Source organism: Martes martes (assembly GCF_963455335.1).
Source record: "Martes martes genome assembly, chromosome: 18".
Lineage (NCBI taxonomy): Eukaryota > Metazoa > Chordata > Mammalia > Carnivora > Mustelidae > Martes > Martes martes.
In genome coordinates this window covers 38,787,592-38,802,565 of record NC_137906.1, presented here as the reverse complement: position 1 = coordinate 38,802,565, position 14,974 = coordinate 38,787,592, and the positions used below count along the sequence as shown (strand labels likewise).

The 14,974-nt window shown below is 57.5% G+C and overlaps 1 protein-coding gene across 1 annotated transcript; it reads left to right on the top strand.

The window, feature by feature from the left end:
• The first annotated feature begins 17 nt into the window (after positions 1-17).
• Positions 18-3,221, top strand: IL32 (interleukin 32). The gene is made up of 7 exons (XM_080830007.1): positions 18-471; positions 586-628; positions 1,684-1,722; positions 1,875-1,934; positions 2,321-2,347; positions 2,532-2,591; positions 2,826-3,221. The coding sequence occupies exons 2-7, from the start codon at positions 614-616 to the stop codon at positions 3,138-3,140; spliced, it is 516 nt and encodes a 171-aa protein (XP_080686133.1). The 5' UTR covers positions 18-471; positions 586-613; the 3' UTR covers positions 3,141-3,221.
• The last annotated feature ends 11,753 nt before the right edge of the window (positions 3,222-14,974 follow it).

Sequence of the window (14,974 nt, the reverse complement as noted above, 5' to 3'; positions counted from 1 at the left end):
TCCACTCCCTGTGACCTGGCCGGCATTCCTCAGGACCTTGACCCCCCAACTGGATGACTTCATTTTCCAGAGCTCAGAGAACATCTCCGTGTGCTTTCCCAAGTCTGGACTTTCCCGCTGCCCCTCCCTCATCCCAGGCTGATGAGGTTGGGGAAGGGGCCGTTCCCAGGCTCTGAGATTCCTGCCCTAGCTCGGGGTGTGGAGGGGCCTAGGCTAGAGCTGTGCCCACCCACCCCTCTCAAGCTCTTGGGTCTCCCTACCTGTCATTTGGTTCTGTCTCTGTGTCACACACACACACACACACACACACACACACACACACACACACACACCCCGCCCCACATCCTGCCTTTAGGGCAGGCTCCAATTTCCTCCCTCCTCCCCTCTCCCTCCTCCCTCCTTGCTGTTTCCTCTTAAAAGAGCGGCTCTTTCTCAGAAACGGAAACCTCAGCTGGGAGAATCAGTGAGAAGGTGATGGCTCGGGGGAGGTCTGGGGAGGGAGCTGCAGCCAGAGAGACTTGCCATGGGTGGTGGGGAGGCTGCTTCTCTGAAGACGCCTGCATACACTTGTTCCTCTCTCACCAGGTCACAGCCCCTGGAGACCTGAATAGCCATGGGCTTCTCCAAGGTGAGTGAGAATGAGTGGGGGGCGGGGGGAGGCCTGGATACCATATCCACGCTGCGGGTCCCCCGTCTCCCACCTGCACCGGCCCCGGGACCTCCGGATCCCTCCACATGCACCTGGCTCTGTCCCATTCTCCTGGGCCAATGGGGGAGCCCCCTGGGGAAGCAGGGGGTCTGAGCCACTCAACAGGGCCCCACCGGGGTCTCATAATGACCCTTAGCTTGCTGGGTCAAGTGCTCTGCCATCACTTTCCTGAAATTCTGAATAATTTGTTGACAAATGGCCTCACAGGCTCCTTTTGCCCTGAGTCATTCACTGTATTAATTTTTTTTAAGATTTTATTTATTTGTCAGAGAGAGAGAGAGAGAGCATACAAGCAGGGGAGGTGGCAGGCAGAAGCAGAGAGAGAAGCAGGCTCCCTGCTGATCCCAGGATCCGGGGATCAGGACCTGGGCTGAAGGCAGATGCTTAACCCACTGAGCCACCCAGGCATCCCTGAGTTACTCACTTTATAGAGCGGGACCTGGTTGTGTGGCCAGATTTCCTGTCTGGGGGTAAATTACGGGGGGCAGCTCTGTGTCTGTGTCTTTGTGTGTGTCAGGGGTCCTGAGGAACGGTGTGTGTTGTGGGACAAAGGGGTTACTCTAGGAGGTAGACCCCGCATGTGTGTGCGGCACCTGGAGAGGGCCAGAGGAAGCACCAATCGCAGTAGACCCTGTATGCCCTGGAAACCAGATATGGCCCTAAGGTAGACTCGTGAAGGAGACTCTGGGGTACATCGCACTTCTGTGGGTCAAGCCTAGAGTCTGGGCAGGGGAGGTGGGTCTGTAGGCGCCCCTGCCTTTCTGTCACCACCTCGGAGAGGACTGGCTGCTGCCAGTCCTTCCCTTGGTCAACTGTCAGCCGGGACGGAGATCTCAGGGCTTTGGTAACACAGTCGACCCCGCACCCTGTGGAACAATGTTCCTACGTGTGCACACGTGTGTGGGTGTGCACATGTGTGCATGTGGGGGGGTGGCAAGGTCACATGAGCCTGAATATCACTGTTATCTCCACAGTTAGACAAAGACCCGAATGAGGGATTACGACTTGAGCTGGTAAGAACCGCTTCTCTATGCATGGTTGGGGGAGTGGGGTGTGGGGGGTATCTGGGTTCTGCTGCAAGGAACTAGGAATGTCCCGACCCCGGGGGCGGCGAGGGGGAGGATCAGGCATGTCTTTCCCACCTCTGCCTCTCCTCTGCTCACAGCATGGGTTGGTGGACGCTTACTGTGATCATCATCAGAATGAACCAGAAGGAGAGGACCAGGTGGGTCACTGTGTCCCCCACTCCCCTGCTCTCCGCAGTCTGGCTTGGGTGGGTGATATCACGATGATGGTGGCAAGGAGGAAGAGGAAGGTGCTACCACAGGTTTGCTCATTCCTTCCACTGGACAGATCTCAGTTCACACCTGTGTGGCAGGTGTGTACACAGGTGAGGAATGCGGAGGCCCCGGAGGCTTAGGAAGGCGTCCAAGTCATTGGGCGTATGGATGACGGCGCAGGGGGACCAGACACCTGGTCCCCAGGCCCCTGGGCAGGACCCAGCTGTGGGAGCCTTGGCGAGCCTGGCAAGCTAACAGCCGGGGGCTTGGGGATAAGACTGAGCGAGGGAGGGGCTCGCTCGATTTTGAACACGAGATTTTTTCCCACCAGGAGCGGTTAGCGCTGCTGGAGCTGGAGGTGAGTCTGGGCACCGCCCCTTGCCGAAGCTGGTTCCCCAGGGTGGGGCGATGCACGGCCGCGTTAGGGAGTCTGGGCCCTGGGTCTGGGCTCCCGGCTCCCCTGGAGCCAGGGAGGTGATGGGGGACTGCAGACAGCAGCCAGCAGAAGCAGGTCCGTAGCCTCCGCACCCCGGTCTCCCCAGGACAGGTTCAACGAGGCCTTGCTCAACACCGTGGCCCTGAACTACCAGAACGACAGTCAGGTGCGTGAGGCTCCATCGCAGCCTCCTCGTTCACTCCCTACCCCCCCCCCCCCGCCCCGTTCTGTCTGTCTGAATCTTGGTGCTGCCGGGTAAGGACACAGCCCTGCTGAGCCGACACGGGGGGCGGGGGGCTGTTGGCAGGAAGTGGGCAGCTTCCGTCCACGGGCTTCGTAAAGTTGAGGAGGCCTCAGCGCGGGCCAGGACCTGAAGGGCCCCCCAACCCCGCCCCGGCAGGACTCCTCTCCGTTACTTCCCGAGGTGCGGCAGGAATTGCGGTCCAGGCTCCGGAGGTCGCCTGTCATTTCCCTTGAAGACCGGGACTTGGAGGGCCGGGATCCCAGGGAGTCCTTCTTTGACAGGGTCTTGAGGGGTTTTCAGAGGCTGCTGGGCTGCCTGCTGCGGAAGTGGCGGGCGCTGCTGGCTTGGTTACGGCGCGCCGTGGCTGCTGGCATGCGGGCCGTCTGCCGCGCCGCGGAGGCCGTCTGGAGCGTGTTTCAGGATTTCTGTTCCTTCACGGCGCAGGCCCTGGGATTTGCCCTCCAGGCCTAGTCAGAACCCCCTGACCAGTTCTGGTCTCCGGGTCTGACCCTTGCTCTGGCTCCCGTGTTTTAATAAACGTTCGTGGAACCCAACCGAGTGCCTGTGGCGGTGGGAGCAGGGGGCCCCCGGGGCGGGGGCGGGGCACGCGTCCCGTGGACCTGGGCTGGGGTCCACCTGACCACTCTCTAATCTGTACATGGGACACGGGGGTCACAACATGGGACATGGGACACAGGGGTCACAACTGGTCACGGACTTGCTGTGAGGACTGGAAGGCAGATGCCTTGCCTGATGCATAGTGGGGACTGAGGAAATCAAGCTCGCAGCCCTCGTTTCTTCTGAAGACCAGGGGGTCTTCATCCTTGTGCTGGGCCACAGAAGCTCCTCTGTCTTCCTTCCAAGATCACAGGCCTTGGGGTTGGGGCACAGGGTGGGAGGGAAGGGGAGGGAGGGTGTACCCCTGCCTGGGCCAGGCCGAGAAGTGGCTTAGGGTGGGGCAGGAGTCCCATCTCAGGCCTGCGGCTGCCGGCTGCCGGGGCCTGCGAATGCAGGAACTGGGGGGAGGAGAAGATGGGGCTGGAGGGGCTCAGCTCAGCTCATCTTTTTTTTTTTTTTTTTTTTTTGAGATTTATTTATTGATTTGAGAGAGAGAAAGTATGGGGGAGGGGCAGAGGGAGGCTGATTGTCACGCAGACTCTGGCTGAGCTGAGCTTGAACCCAGGGCAATGTGGGGCTCCTGAGCTGATCTGAAAGTGAGGCTCAACCGACAAAGCCACCTGGCACCCCTCTTCCCTTCCCCCACGGCCCCGCTCCCCCCCACCCCCGCGGACTTCCTGTTTCTGGCAGCAGCACACAGGTTTTGCACTGGGAGTGTCTGGCTGCAAACACTCCAGCATCCCCCCTCCCACCCCCTACCCTCCACCCCCCAACCCCTCCCCCCAATCTGAGAGCAGAGCTGGAAGAAAGGGGGAAATGGGCGCCTGGGGCAGGGGACCAGGGCAGGGCCCACTGTCTGAGAAGGATGCCCGAGGTGGGAGAGGCCTCAGGACTGGAGGCATTCTGTGAGTCAGCGTCCCCCTTTCCCGTCTGCCACCTTCTTCAGACCCTTTTGGATCCTAGGCATAAACCCTTGATTCTTAGAAAAATCAGCTCTCTGTGGGCCGCCTGTGCATCCCGTGGGAGGAGGTAATGGTCAAAGCTTGCCCTACTAGTGGCTTCTTGATGGCCTGATCATGGGACCCTGCTTGCTCAGTAGGGGAGTTGGGGGAACTTCTCAGCCCGGCCTTTTCTTCCTGAGCAGAAGGCAATCCAATCTGGAGGTTCCTTTCTGCAGAGGCCCATGGCAGCCCGCATCTTCTTTCGCTTGTGGGGGTCCCTCTGATAACCTTTTACACTGGAAGGCCCATCTCAGGCCTGAGTCCCCAGTTTCAAGGGGGCGCCCAGTCCAGGGCCTGACCCAGCATTTACTTCCCCTTGGCCATGACCTCTCTTCCCACTTCCCATCAGCATTCAGGTTGTTTTAGCTCCTCGCCCTGCATTTTCAAGTGACCTTGTGTCAAACTTTTCCTTATCAGGCCTTCCGCACTGATTTCCCTTGAGAAAAGCCTCCTACTGTGCTGAAGCCATCAGGGGCTTCTATGACCCCAGGGCCCCACCAAAGTCACCATCATCCAGAGCCTAGACAACTTCTAGGCTCTTCTGGTTGGTTTCCCTGGACTTGCCCCTTTCAAGCCAAATCTATCTAGCACCAAGGTCAAAAGAATTTCATTGCAAAATGAAGTAACTCCCTGCTTAAAATCCTCCCCTCTTCCCATCATAAATAGACTCTGACCTTGGGCTCTAAGGCCCTATCTGTGTCATCAGGTTCCTACAGGGTTCCCTCAGGGACAGTATTTTTCAGCTGCCTCCTCAGCAGCTCAGGGCCATTGCACATGCTGTTCCCTCTGAGGGGGATGCCCTTCTTCCAGTTCTTCTGTGGCTGCCTCTCCCTTCTATTTCAGGCCTTGTTCTCAATAGCTCAGCACATTCCCTTGTACGTAGTAGGTGCTCAAGAAGTAATAAGACCTCCAAATGCTGTGGGTTCTCCCAACTCCTTACTCTCAGTTGCCTAAGAAAATTTCCTTCTTGAAATTTTCTTCCCTGGAGTCGTCCATGAGTCTAATTCGTTCTGTGACATCTGGTGACTCTCTGTACCCTGCCTAACCTCCCTCCTAACCCCGGAAAGCATAGCTCTTCCCCAGGCTCAGGGCATCCCACTCACTTGCGCCCAAGGACTATCTCTACTTTCCCGTTTTGGGGAAAGTAGACTTGGGAACAGATTTTCCCCAAGTCCTGTGAGCCCTCGTGGACGAGTTCACTTCCTATTCACAGGCATCTGCGAAACGGCAGTTACGTGTTAGAAGAGTGTGGGTAAAAAAAAAAAAAAAAGCCACAGACAGAAGCAGGATGTGCTGTTTTCTGCAGCGGAGGGGAGCTGTTTTCTTTCCTGTGGTCTTAATGTTAGTCACATGATTTTCAATCTATTAGTTTGCGAAAACACAGTCTGTCCTCCCGAGTGAAAAAGCCAAGATTGCCTGGCAGGTAGAAGGTGTAGAAATCAGCCAAACCAGCTTTGACTTTACAGAATTATGGCCTGTTAGCGGCCTCCAGCCCACAGCCCCACTGCCATCAGGCGGGTTCATCTCATCTGCTGGCATCTTCAAGTTGAACTAGTTTCCTATGTCCCCAAAACAAAGTTTCCCATAACAATCCAGAATCTGGGATTTTAGAGATGCCTGGGTGGTTCAGTTGACTGAGTGTCTGCTTTCGGCTCAGGCCATGATCCTAGAGTCCTGGGATCGAGTCCCACATCAGGCTCCCCCCCCCAACCTCCCATGGAGTCTGCTTCTCCTTCTTTCTGACTCACCACCCTGCTTGTGCTCTCTCTTTCTTTCTGTCTCTCAAATAAATAAAATCTTTTGGGGGGAAAAAATAACACAGAATCCGGGATTTTAAAGTTTATTCCACTTTAATTAATTCGAACAAGCACATGTGGCTACAGGATACTGTATTGGACAGCACGGATTAGCGGCAGACACCAGAGAAGGAAAAATTCCAGGGTGGCATTCCGTGGCCTTACTCACAGCCGACTCCCACAGTTGGCGCCCCTCTGCCACCCCACCCCAACTCTGGGCCTTTCCGGGGTGTGTGTGTGTGTGTGTGTGTGTGTGTGTGTGTGTGTGCAGGGCTCTCTCTGGGCCTGCTCCTGTCTAGGGCGCTGTGGAGGGAGCTGGGGTAGGGAAGGGGAAAAGGCATCCCTGTCACAGGGGTGAGGGTGACAGACTGTGTTTTGATGGATCTCAAAAAAAATGAAGAGTCGTTTTCAAGAAGGCTGTTTTCCTGTAGGTACTTTGAAATACAGGCCCGAGGCCAGGGAGAGAGGGGGGGGGGGGGGCGGCGGTGTTACTAACACACAGGGTTGGCGGAGCCAGAGGGAGGCCGGTGGAGCGGGGGACCCGGACATCCTCCGCCGGCCTTGGTTGCCCAGGACTCCGGGGAGGGGCGCGCAGGGCTGGCCCGGTGGAGCCCGGGGCGGCTAGTACAGGGTCTCGCGCGCGTGGGTTCTCAGGTGACGCAGCAGGTGGGAGTTGCGGCTGAAGCTGCGGCCACACTGTGCGCACGAGTAGGGCCTGGCCCCCGTGTGCACCAGCATGTGGCGTAGCAGGTTACAGCTGCGGCTGAAGCTCTTGCCGCACTCCCGGCACTCCTGGGGGGGCTCGGCCTGCCGGGACGCCGCCTCGTTCGCGGCCCCCGCGTGGGTGGCCAGGTGGCGCTGCAGGTGCGCGTTCCGCCGGAAGCTGCGGCCGCAGGTCGGGCAGCCGTAGGGCCGCTCGCCGGTGTGGCTGCGGCGGTGGCGGGCCAGGTTGGAGCTGTTGCGGAAGCGGTAGCCGCAGGTGTCGCAGGCGTGGGGCTTCTCCCCGGTGTGGATGCGCTGGTGGCGCGCCAGGTGGGCGCTCTGGCTGAAGCCCTCGCCGCACTCACTGCAGCGGCAGGGCTTCTCGCCCGTGTGGCTGCGCCGGTGGCGGGCGAGGTCCTGGGTCTGGCTGAAGGTCTTGCCGCACTGCGCGCAGTGGTGGGGCCTCGGGCCGCCGTGGGTCAGCAGGTGGCGGGCCAGACCCGCCCGACGCACGAAGCGCTTGCCGCAGTGTGGGCAGCTGTAGGGCTTCTCGCCCGTGTGCACGCGCTGGTGGCAGACCAGCTGGGAGCTCTGGCTGAAGCTGCGGCCGCACACCTGGCAAGAGAAGGGCCGCTCCCCCGTGTGCACGCGCCGGTGGGCCCCCAGGTGCTCGCTGCGCCGGAATGCCTTGCCGCAGTCGCTGCACACGTAAGGCCTGCGCTCCGGGCCAGGGCGCAGGCTGCCCGCGCACTCGGAGCACTGGTGGCCCTTGTCCTTGGCGTGGATCCGCAGGTGTCGCTTGAGGCTGGAGCGGCGCTGGAAGGTCTGGCCACAGTGAGAGCACAGGACCACGGCCGGCTCGCGCGCATCGCTCTTGGTCTCCGGGACGCAGGGGGCCTTCTGGTCTTGGGCGTGCGCCAGCAGGTGCTGCATGAGGTGGGCGCGGCGCTGGAAGCCCTGCCCGCACTCGGCGCACAGAAAGGCGGGCTCGGAGGAGTGGGTCTGAAGGTGTTTGTTCAGATGGGAGCTCTGGCGGAAGCGGTGGCCGCAGAGGTGGCAGGCGTGGGGCCGCTCGTCCGTGTGCGTGCGCATGTGCAGCTTGAGGATGGAGCTGCGGCCGAAGCTCTTGCCGCAGCACTGGCACGGGAAGGACCGGGTGCCCGGGTGGGAGCGCCCCTGGTGCGCCTCCAGGCGCGCGAGCTCTCGGAAGCTCACCCCACAGTCTGTGCAGATGAATTCCATCCCCGGCTCGGACCTGGTCGAGTCGCCGACCACTTTGACCTCCAGAATGTCACTCCTGCCCGGAGGGGACCCTCCTTCACCGGAGCCACTCGCTTCAGGGCCCGGCCCCAGCCGCTGAGGGTCAGGCTCTTCCGCCACGCCAGGAGCCTCTGCCCCAGACTCTGCTGAGACGGCAGCAGGCCAGGCCACCCCTTTGGGCTCCTCTTTGAACTCCTCATCCGGGGTTCTGTTTTCAAGTCCTGGCAAAGAAGCAGAAAACGGTAGGCATATTCCTAGAGGCTCCCAGGAATGGCCTAGAACCTCAGTGCGTCAAAGCAGAAAGAAACCTGGGGTTCCTGCAAAACTGGTGAGTGGACAAAAGGTGAGGGTAAAAAAACAGACAATACAGAGTTGACCATAGTAACCACTTTACTTTAAAAAAAATAATCATAATAATTAAGTAGGCTCCATGCCCAGAGTGGAACCCAAACTGGGGCTTGAACTCACGAGCTTGAGATCAAGACCTGAGCCGAGATCAAGAGTTGAAACCTTAACCCACTGAGCCAGCCAGGCACCCCAATGACTACCCATTTTGAAAGCCCAAAGAGGTTGATGATTAGATCAAACACAATGAGCCTTTAAAATAAAGGAATAAATAGCTGAATGAAGGAAGAGATTAATGAATCCTCATCAAGATAGCCCATTTTTACATTTTTTAAAGATTTTACTTATGTATTTGAGAGAGAGAGATTGCACAATTTCACGTGCACTCATGAGTGGAAGGAGGGGCAGAGGCAGAAGCAGGCTCCCTGCTCAGGCGCGACGCGATCCCCAGGACCCCGAGATCATGACCCGAGATGAAGGCAGAGGCTTAACCCACTGAGCCACCCAGGCGCCCCGGAAGGCAGACTCTTAAACAAGTGAGCCACCCAGCTGCCCTCCCCCGCCCCCCGCACATAGCCCATTTTTTGCCAAAGAGGCCAAAAGTGAGGTAGGATCTGAGCTTCAGGGACCGCTCCTGAAACACAAAGAAAGAGCCTTCAGTGGTTGTAAGCGGGAAGGACCTCTTACCCAGAGGGTGCGCGGGCCAAATCTTCTTTGCTGGGACATCTTCAAATGTCAGGGACTCCTGTAACAAAAGGGTGGGCAGAGGCCCTTGGTGAGAGAGGAATGGGGCCCTATGACCTGAGGGGGACGATGAGCTTTTAAGGTTTAAATGAAGGAAGGCATAGATTTGTGCCCTCTGCAGAGGCCGAGAACATCCAGGGCAGAACATTCTGGAATGAGGGTACTGGTCTAGCTCACCAGCACAGCTGCCAGCTCCTGATCCCGGGAGTTTTCCTCCAGCCATAGCACAGGGCCCTGGGGGACTGACAGCATGGGGAGGGGGGAGAGAGCTGTTAGAAGCCAGACCTACCCTTCACGTGGCTCCAGGGAGTGCACCTGTTGCCAGGTCCCCAAGAGAGACATCGGCTCCCACCCATCCCCATTGAAGAGGAGCCTGCGTACTTCTCACCCTGCCCTCACATACCGCGCCTCCCAGCACCCACCGTCCGGGGGTACCAGCTCCTCACCAGTCTCTTGTAGGACCTGGAATGTCCTCTTGGGACCTGGGCTCAGTGACTGCTTTGTACTTGGGGGATGTCTCCAGGTCTCCAACTCAGCGGGCTTGGAAGGTCCCGGCTGGGATGGCAGAGGTTCCTTTGCTGCCTCCGGGGCTGGGGGTCCTTCTGAGGACACTTCCTTTTTGGGGCTGTGACTAGAGACCTGGGAAGAGCCTCCCTGTTCCTCCAAAGTGATGTCTGCCCGGGGACAATTCTTGCCAGTATTAAAACTAAAATCCTGTTCAAAACACATCTGTTAGGGGACAGACAGGACAAGGGGATAATCCCTGTCCTGACTCCCAACAGAAACGTGACCAAGGAAAGGTGAGAGTCGGCGGAGTTAGGTTAAAAAGGAATTACCAGAGGGAGGGAAATGGAGTGACCTCTTCATGCGGCACTGAGGTCCCCGTCTCCGTACCTGCTGTCCCGCCCAGCTGGCCACCACCCTCTTACCAGGGGCCCCACGGTGCTGGACTCCCTCTGGACGCCCTCCAGCAGCAGCACCACCTCCTCGCCGTCCCTGAGCTGCTGGCCCTGCAGCCGAGCCAGGAGGTGGGGGGGCAGCGCGCTCAGGAACTGCTCCAGCACCAGCAGCTCCAGGATCTGCTCCTTGGTGCGCAGCTCTGGCCGCAGCCAGCGGCAGCAGAGCTCCCGGAGCCGGCTCAGGGCCGCCCGCGGCCCCATGTCCTCCTGATACTGGAAGCATCTGAAGAGCTGGTGAGCCACCTCAGGCCGGGGCCTGGCCTCTGCATGCCGGGGGCCCTCCTGACCGGCAGTCTCCTCTTCCTCCAGCTTGACTGCTCCGAGCTGCTCTGGCTCTCGGGCAGCCGGCGTGGGCTCCTCCAGCATCCTTCAGCTTGGGGGCGGCTCGCCGCAGCTGCTCCCACTCTCGGGTCTCTCCTTCTCTGCTCCCACACCTGTGGTGTTGAGAAATGCCTAAAGGGGGGTTCCTGGGGGCCTCAGCTGTTGAGCGTCTGCCTTCGGCTCAGGTCACGATCCCTGGGTTCTGGGATCGAGTCCTGCGTCGGGCTCCCTGCTTCTCCCTCTCCCTCTTCCCCTACTTGTGTTCTCTCTCTGTCAACTAAATAAGTAAAAAAAAAAAATTTTTTTTTTTAAGGAAAGACCAAAAAAGAAATGCCTAAAGATGTGGCCTCCAGGGGAATCACTTCTCTCGTTGGTCATGGGCAAGGGCTCAAAGAGCAGGACAGCCTGACCAAAACAGTAAAAGGCAGAGAAAACCGATAGCTCGGTCCCCCTTCCACCCTGCCCTGTCCCGCTGGAGCATTTAGAACTTCACATCGCTTCACCCCAGAGATCCAAATCGGCATTCCCGAGACAGGACATTCCGTGCCTCTCAGTGCTGTGCCATAGGCAGTGAGCAGCACCACCAAAGATCTGCCCTTGCCAAAAACACTTCATGGCAACAGGATGAGCTCGACTTTAGACCCAGCTCTGCACTGCAAGAAGTGAGAACATGAGGGTTAGAGGTGTGGTCGCTAAAAGTGATAGTGTTTAAAGTACAATCTTGTAAGGAGGAAGTTACAGATCTAATACACAACATAATGAATACAGGCAATAATAGTGTACTCCAGGGGTGCCTGGCTTAGTGGGTTAAGCCTCTGTCTTCAGCTCAGGTCACGATCCCAGGGTCCTGGGATCGAGTCCCACATCGGGTTCTCTGCTCAGTGGGGAGCCTGCTTCCCCACCCTGCCTGCCTCTCTGCCTACTCGTGATCTCTGTCTGTCAAATAAATAAATAAAATCTTTAAAAAAATAGTGTACTCTAAAAAGAAATAAAATCTTTTTTTTTTTTTTTTTTTTTTATTTATTTGTCAGAGAGAGAGAGGAGCGAGAGTGAGCACAAGTAGACAGAGTGGCAGGCAGAGGCAGAGGGAGAAGCAGGCTCCCTGCCGAGCAAGGAGCCCGATGTGGGACTCGATCCCAGGACGCTGGGATCATGACCTGAGCCGAAGGCAGCTGCTTAACCAACTGAGCCACCCAGGCGTCCCTAAAAAGAAATAAAATCTTATAAAAAACTTAAAAATGCATTTACTTGAGAAAGAGAGAGAGAGCATGAGGCTCGATTCCAGGACCCCTGAGTTCATGACCTGAGCTGCAGGCAGACACTTACCTGACTGGGCCACCCAGGTGCCCCCACTGTGCTGTTCCTTCAGTGGGCCTAAAAGTTTGACAGTTTTAAAGATAATAGGTATACACGTGTGGGCGAGGGTCAGGGGTGCTCATGCATGTGGCCAGACATCCTGACTCTCAATTTATGGCTCTGGATGGGGCTCTCAGCAGTCAAGGCCAAGGCCACCCAGGTGGTCAGAGCAGGGCTGAGCACCCACCTGGTGTTCCAAGCTCATCTCCCGGAGTTCCACCAGAAACAGGCCAGGATGAGCCAGAGAGCAGGGAGTGGTGGCTGCGTCTCCAGATGAGAGACCAAAACTAAGGTCTACAACTTGCAGAAGTTTGGATGAATATGTTCTCAAGGCTGATCAAACTGGCTCTGCCCACTTCAAAGGCCTCTGGTGGGTACACTCTTGAGAGCTGGGTGGTGGTCAGGAGAATCAATTGTTTCTCTTTCTTTCCTGATTTTTTTTTTTAAATTCTGGATTCTTCCTTGGTCTACCCCTCTGTAAAGTATCCATCCCCAAGTAGCAATAAAAAGGGCTAACTGGCCACCGGGGGGGCAGTGGTTTCACAGAGGGACAGCCTCCCCCGCAGGCTTCCCAAGCCCACACCCGCCCCTCTCCTGCCAGAGGGTTCCATGGGGAAACTCACTGTTTCCTTGTGCGGCAGCCCAGATCTGACAGGGAGATGCCTCAAGTTCAGCCTCACCCAGAGGACTCCGTTCAGTCCTCCAGCACAACCCAGAGGGCTTTCATTGTCCTGAACAGGCCAGCACTTCTGCTCCCGAGTTTTGAGGCACATTTATATTTTAATTTGGGTCAAAATTATTTTTATGGAAATAAAAACTCAAGTTCCACCATTTGCCTGCCCTCCCTGCTCTCAGGGCTACAATTCTCCCCAGTTTCTCGGCCGACCCTCAGCCCATGGACATCCCAAGCAAGGGCAAGGAAAAAATGTTCTCGCAACACTCCCCAGCACGGGAAGGAGTACAGCAGTGCTGGGCTCCTGGAAGAAAGCCCGTGGGGGGCGAGCAGGAGAGCTAGCAGTCGCGATTCTCATTATTACTGAGCAACAACACACAGGACCGCCGCTAACAGTCGCTCCATCACCGACCCATTTTATAGCTGAGGACACCAAGGCTTGGAGGCACAGACATTTGCCCAAGGAGGTAACAGCGTTGGCAGTGCAGCCAGGAGAAGTCGGCCCGGCCAAGAGCTTTGGACAGTTTGTTGAGCCCCCTTGTTGCGGAGCTGGGACCCGGGGGGGGGGGTGGCGTGAGGTGTGGCAGAACAAAGTTTTAAACCTGGCTGAGCACTTTCCACCCCAGGAAGAGGAGGAAGGGATGCTGAAGTCCCAGGTTTCCATCCCCGCCACCTGCCCACCTCACGGGGCTGCTGCTCATCTCTCCAGCCTCCCTCCCCCTTCCTGCTTCTCCCAGGTCTCCCGCCCAGCTGCCCAGCGGCGCAGCCCACATTCTTCCCCGCATTTGGCATCTGACCCTGCATGTGGCACCTTCCACCCCTTGGCGCCTCTCTCCAGGGACGCCACAACACACCAGCCACCTGTCTCTCCCCGTCCACTGTCGCGCTGCGCCGCAATCTTGGTTGAGCGTCTCTCTCCCCTTGGCAAACGGGACCGCGTCTTGTTCAAAACGGTGTTGTTGGTAGAAGTAACCAAACAGGAATAATGATGCCCACCTAGAAGGTGTTACTGAGGAATGCACGCAAAAATGTCTGCTGCAGAAAAGCGCAGCAGGAAAAGGGCTTATTCTTTCATTACTGTTTTATGTTTTGGCAGCAGGAGCAACGTAACAGAACCAATCACGGGTAATCAGTCACTTTGCAATAATAGGTGGCAGGTACGAAGTGCTAGTATGTGTCTCTGCTCAGGCTTGCTTCATCCCACCCCAGCCCACATGGTAAATTAAAATTTCTCCATTTGACAAGGGCAAAGAGCACGCTCGGAGAGGACGGGTAACTCCCTCAAGGTCACACCAGGAGGGGCCAGGATTTTCTCTAAGGTGAGACTACTGATCTTGACCTCTACGGCAAAAGCTCAGAAACAGGAAAGGACCCAATTTCTCTCCCTGCCTGTGCAATTTGCCTAGTTTTAGCCAGAATATAACACTGTGAGTCGGGGAGGAAAAAAGGAGATTCCAAATTCTAGCCTTCGGGCCTAGACACACGCAGGGGTGCCCGGAACCTCCAGGAGAGGTCTTGCCAAAAGGTTTGAAAGAGATGGAATTTAAGGGAAGTTGGCCTGAGAGTTTCTCCCTCCCCCCTCAGTCTTCAGGACAAAAGCTCTGTTCATATGCACATCTGTGGGGGGTGGGAGGCTCGTCAACCATCCTCCAATATTCCACCAGCTTAATCTGGAGCCCAGAGCCACGGGGAGGCCATGGCTGGACCTGCCCAGGGTGAAGGTGCGGCCCAACGACCCACCCAGACAACAGGAGAGCCCAGAGCCAGGATCCTCGGCTGGGAACCCTCCCCTTCTCCCTGGACACAACTGGCAGGAGACTGGCTGGCTTGTTTCTGTTGGCTGGGATCCCTTGCTGGGGCTGGCCTGAGTTGATGCCGCCAGCCGGTCCACCTGGAGAGCACGGAGCCTGCCTAACCCTCCCCAGTGGGTACCGAAAGCCCCACACCCTCCTTGAGGACCCCAGAGCTGCAGGTCCGCAGAGCTGGCTGGCTCTGGGCTCCCAGCAGAGCCGACCCACACCCTCCCAAGACTTCTTTCCAGCTTCCGAATCCCCCATCCCATCGCTGAGGCCCAGGTCCTCCTTTTCCCTCCGAGCTGCTAGGAACTCCTTAGGTCTGTCCTGGCAGCCTGCACCCCAGGCTTCCCTGAAACTCACCACTCAGGGTCCCCACTCCAGAGGTGGAAGTGCTAGGGGTTCCTTGAGGGCCCCGGGGCCTGAGTCAGCCTCGGCCCGACTGGGAAAGGACTCCGGGAAAAGTGAACAGGAAGTGCCCTGCTCTAGTCCCATCCAGGTAATGAGGGGGATTCCTAGAGTTAACCCTTCACCTCCCAGTTTGGGAGTGGGGTGGGGGAGAGGGCGGGGCCAGAGAAATGAGGACAGAGCGGCTAATGGAGACTCCAGCCTGACACGAGAATGAAGAGTCTCGCTACCCCTCCAGGTAAAAACTGCCCCCTCCTAATTAGGACTGTTCCTGTTCTCCTTGGGGGGGGGGGTCTGTCAACCTGTACTTTCTGGGGGGACCAGAGCGG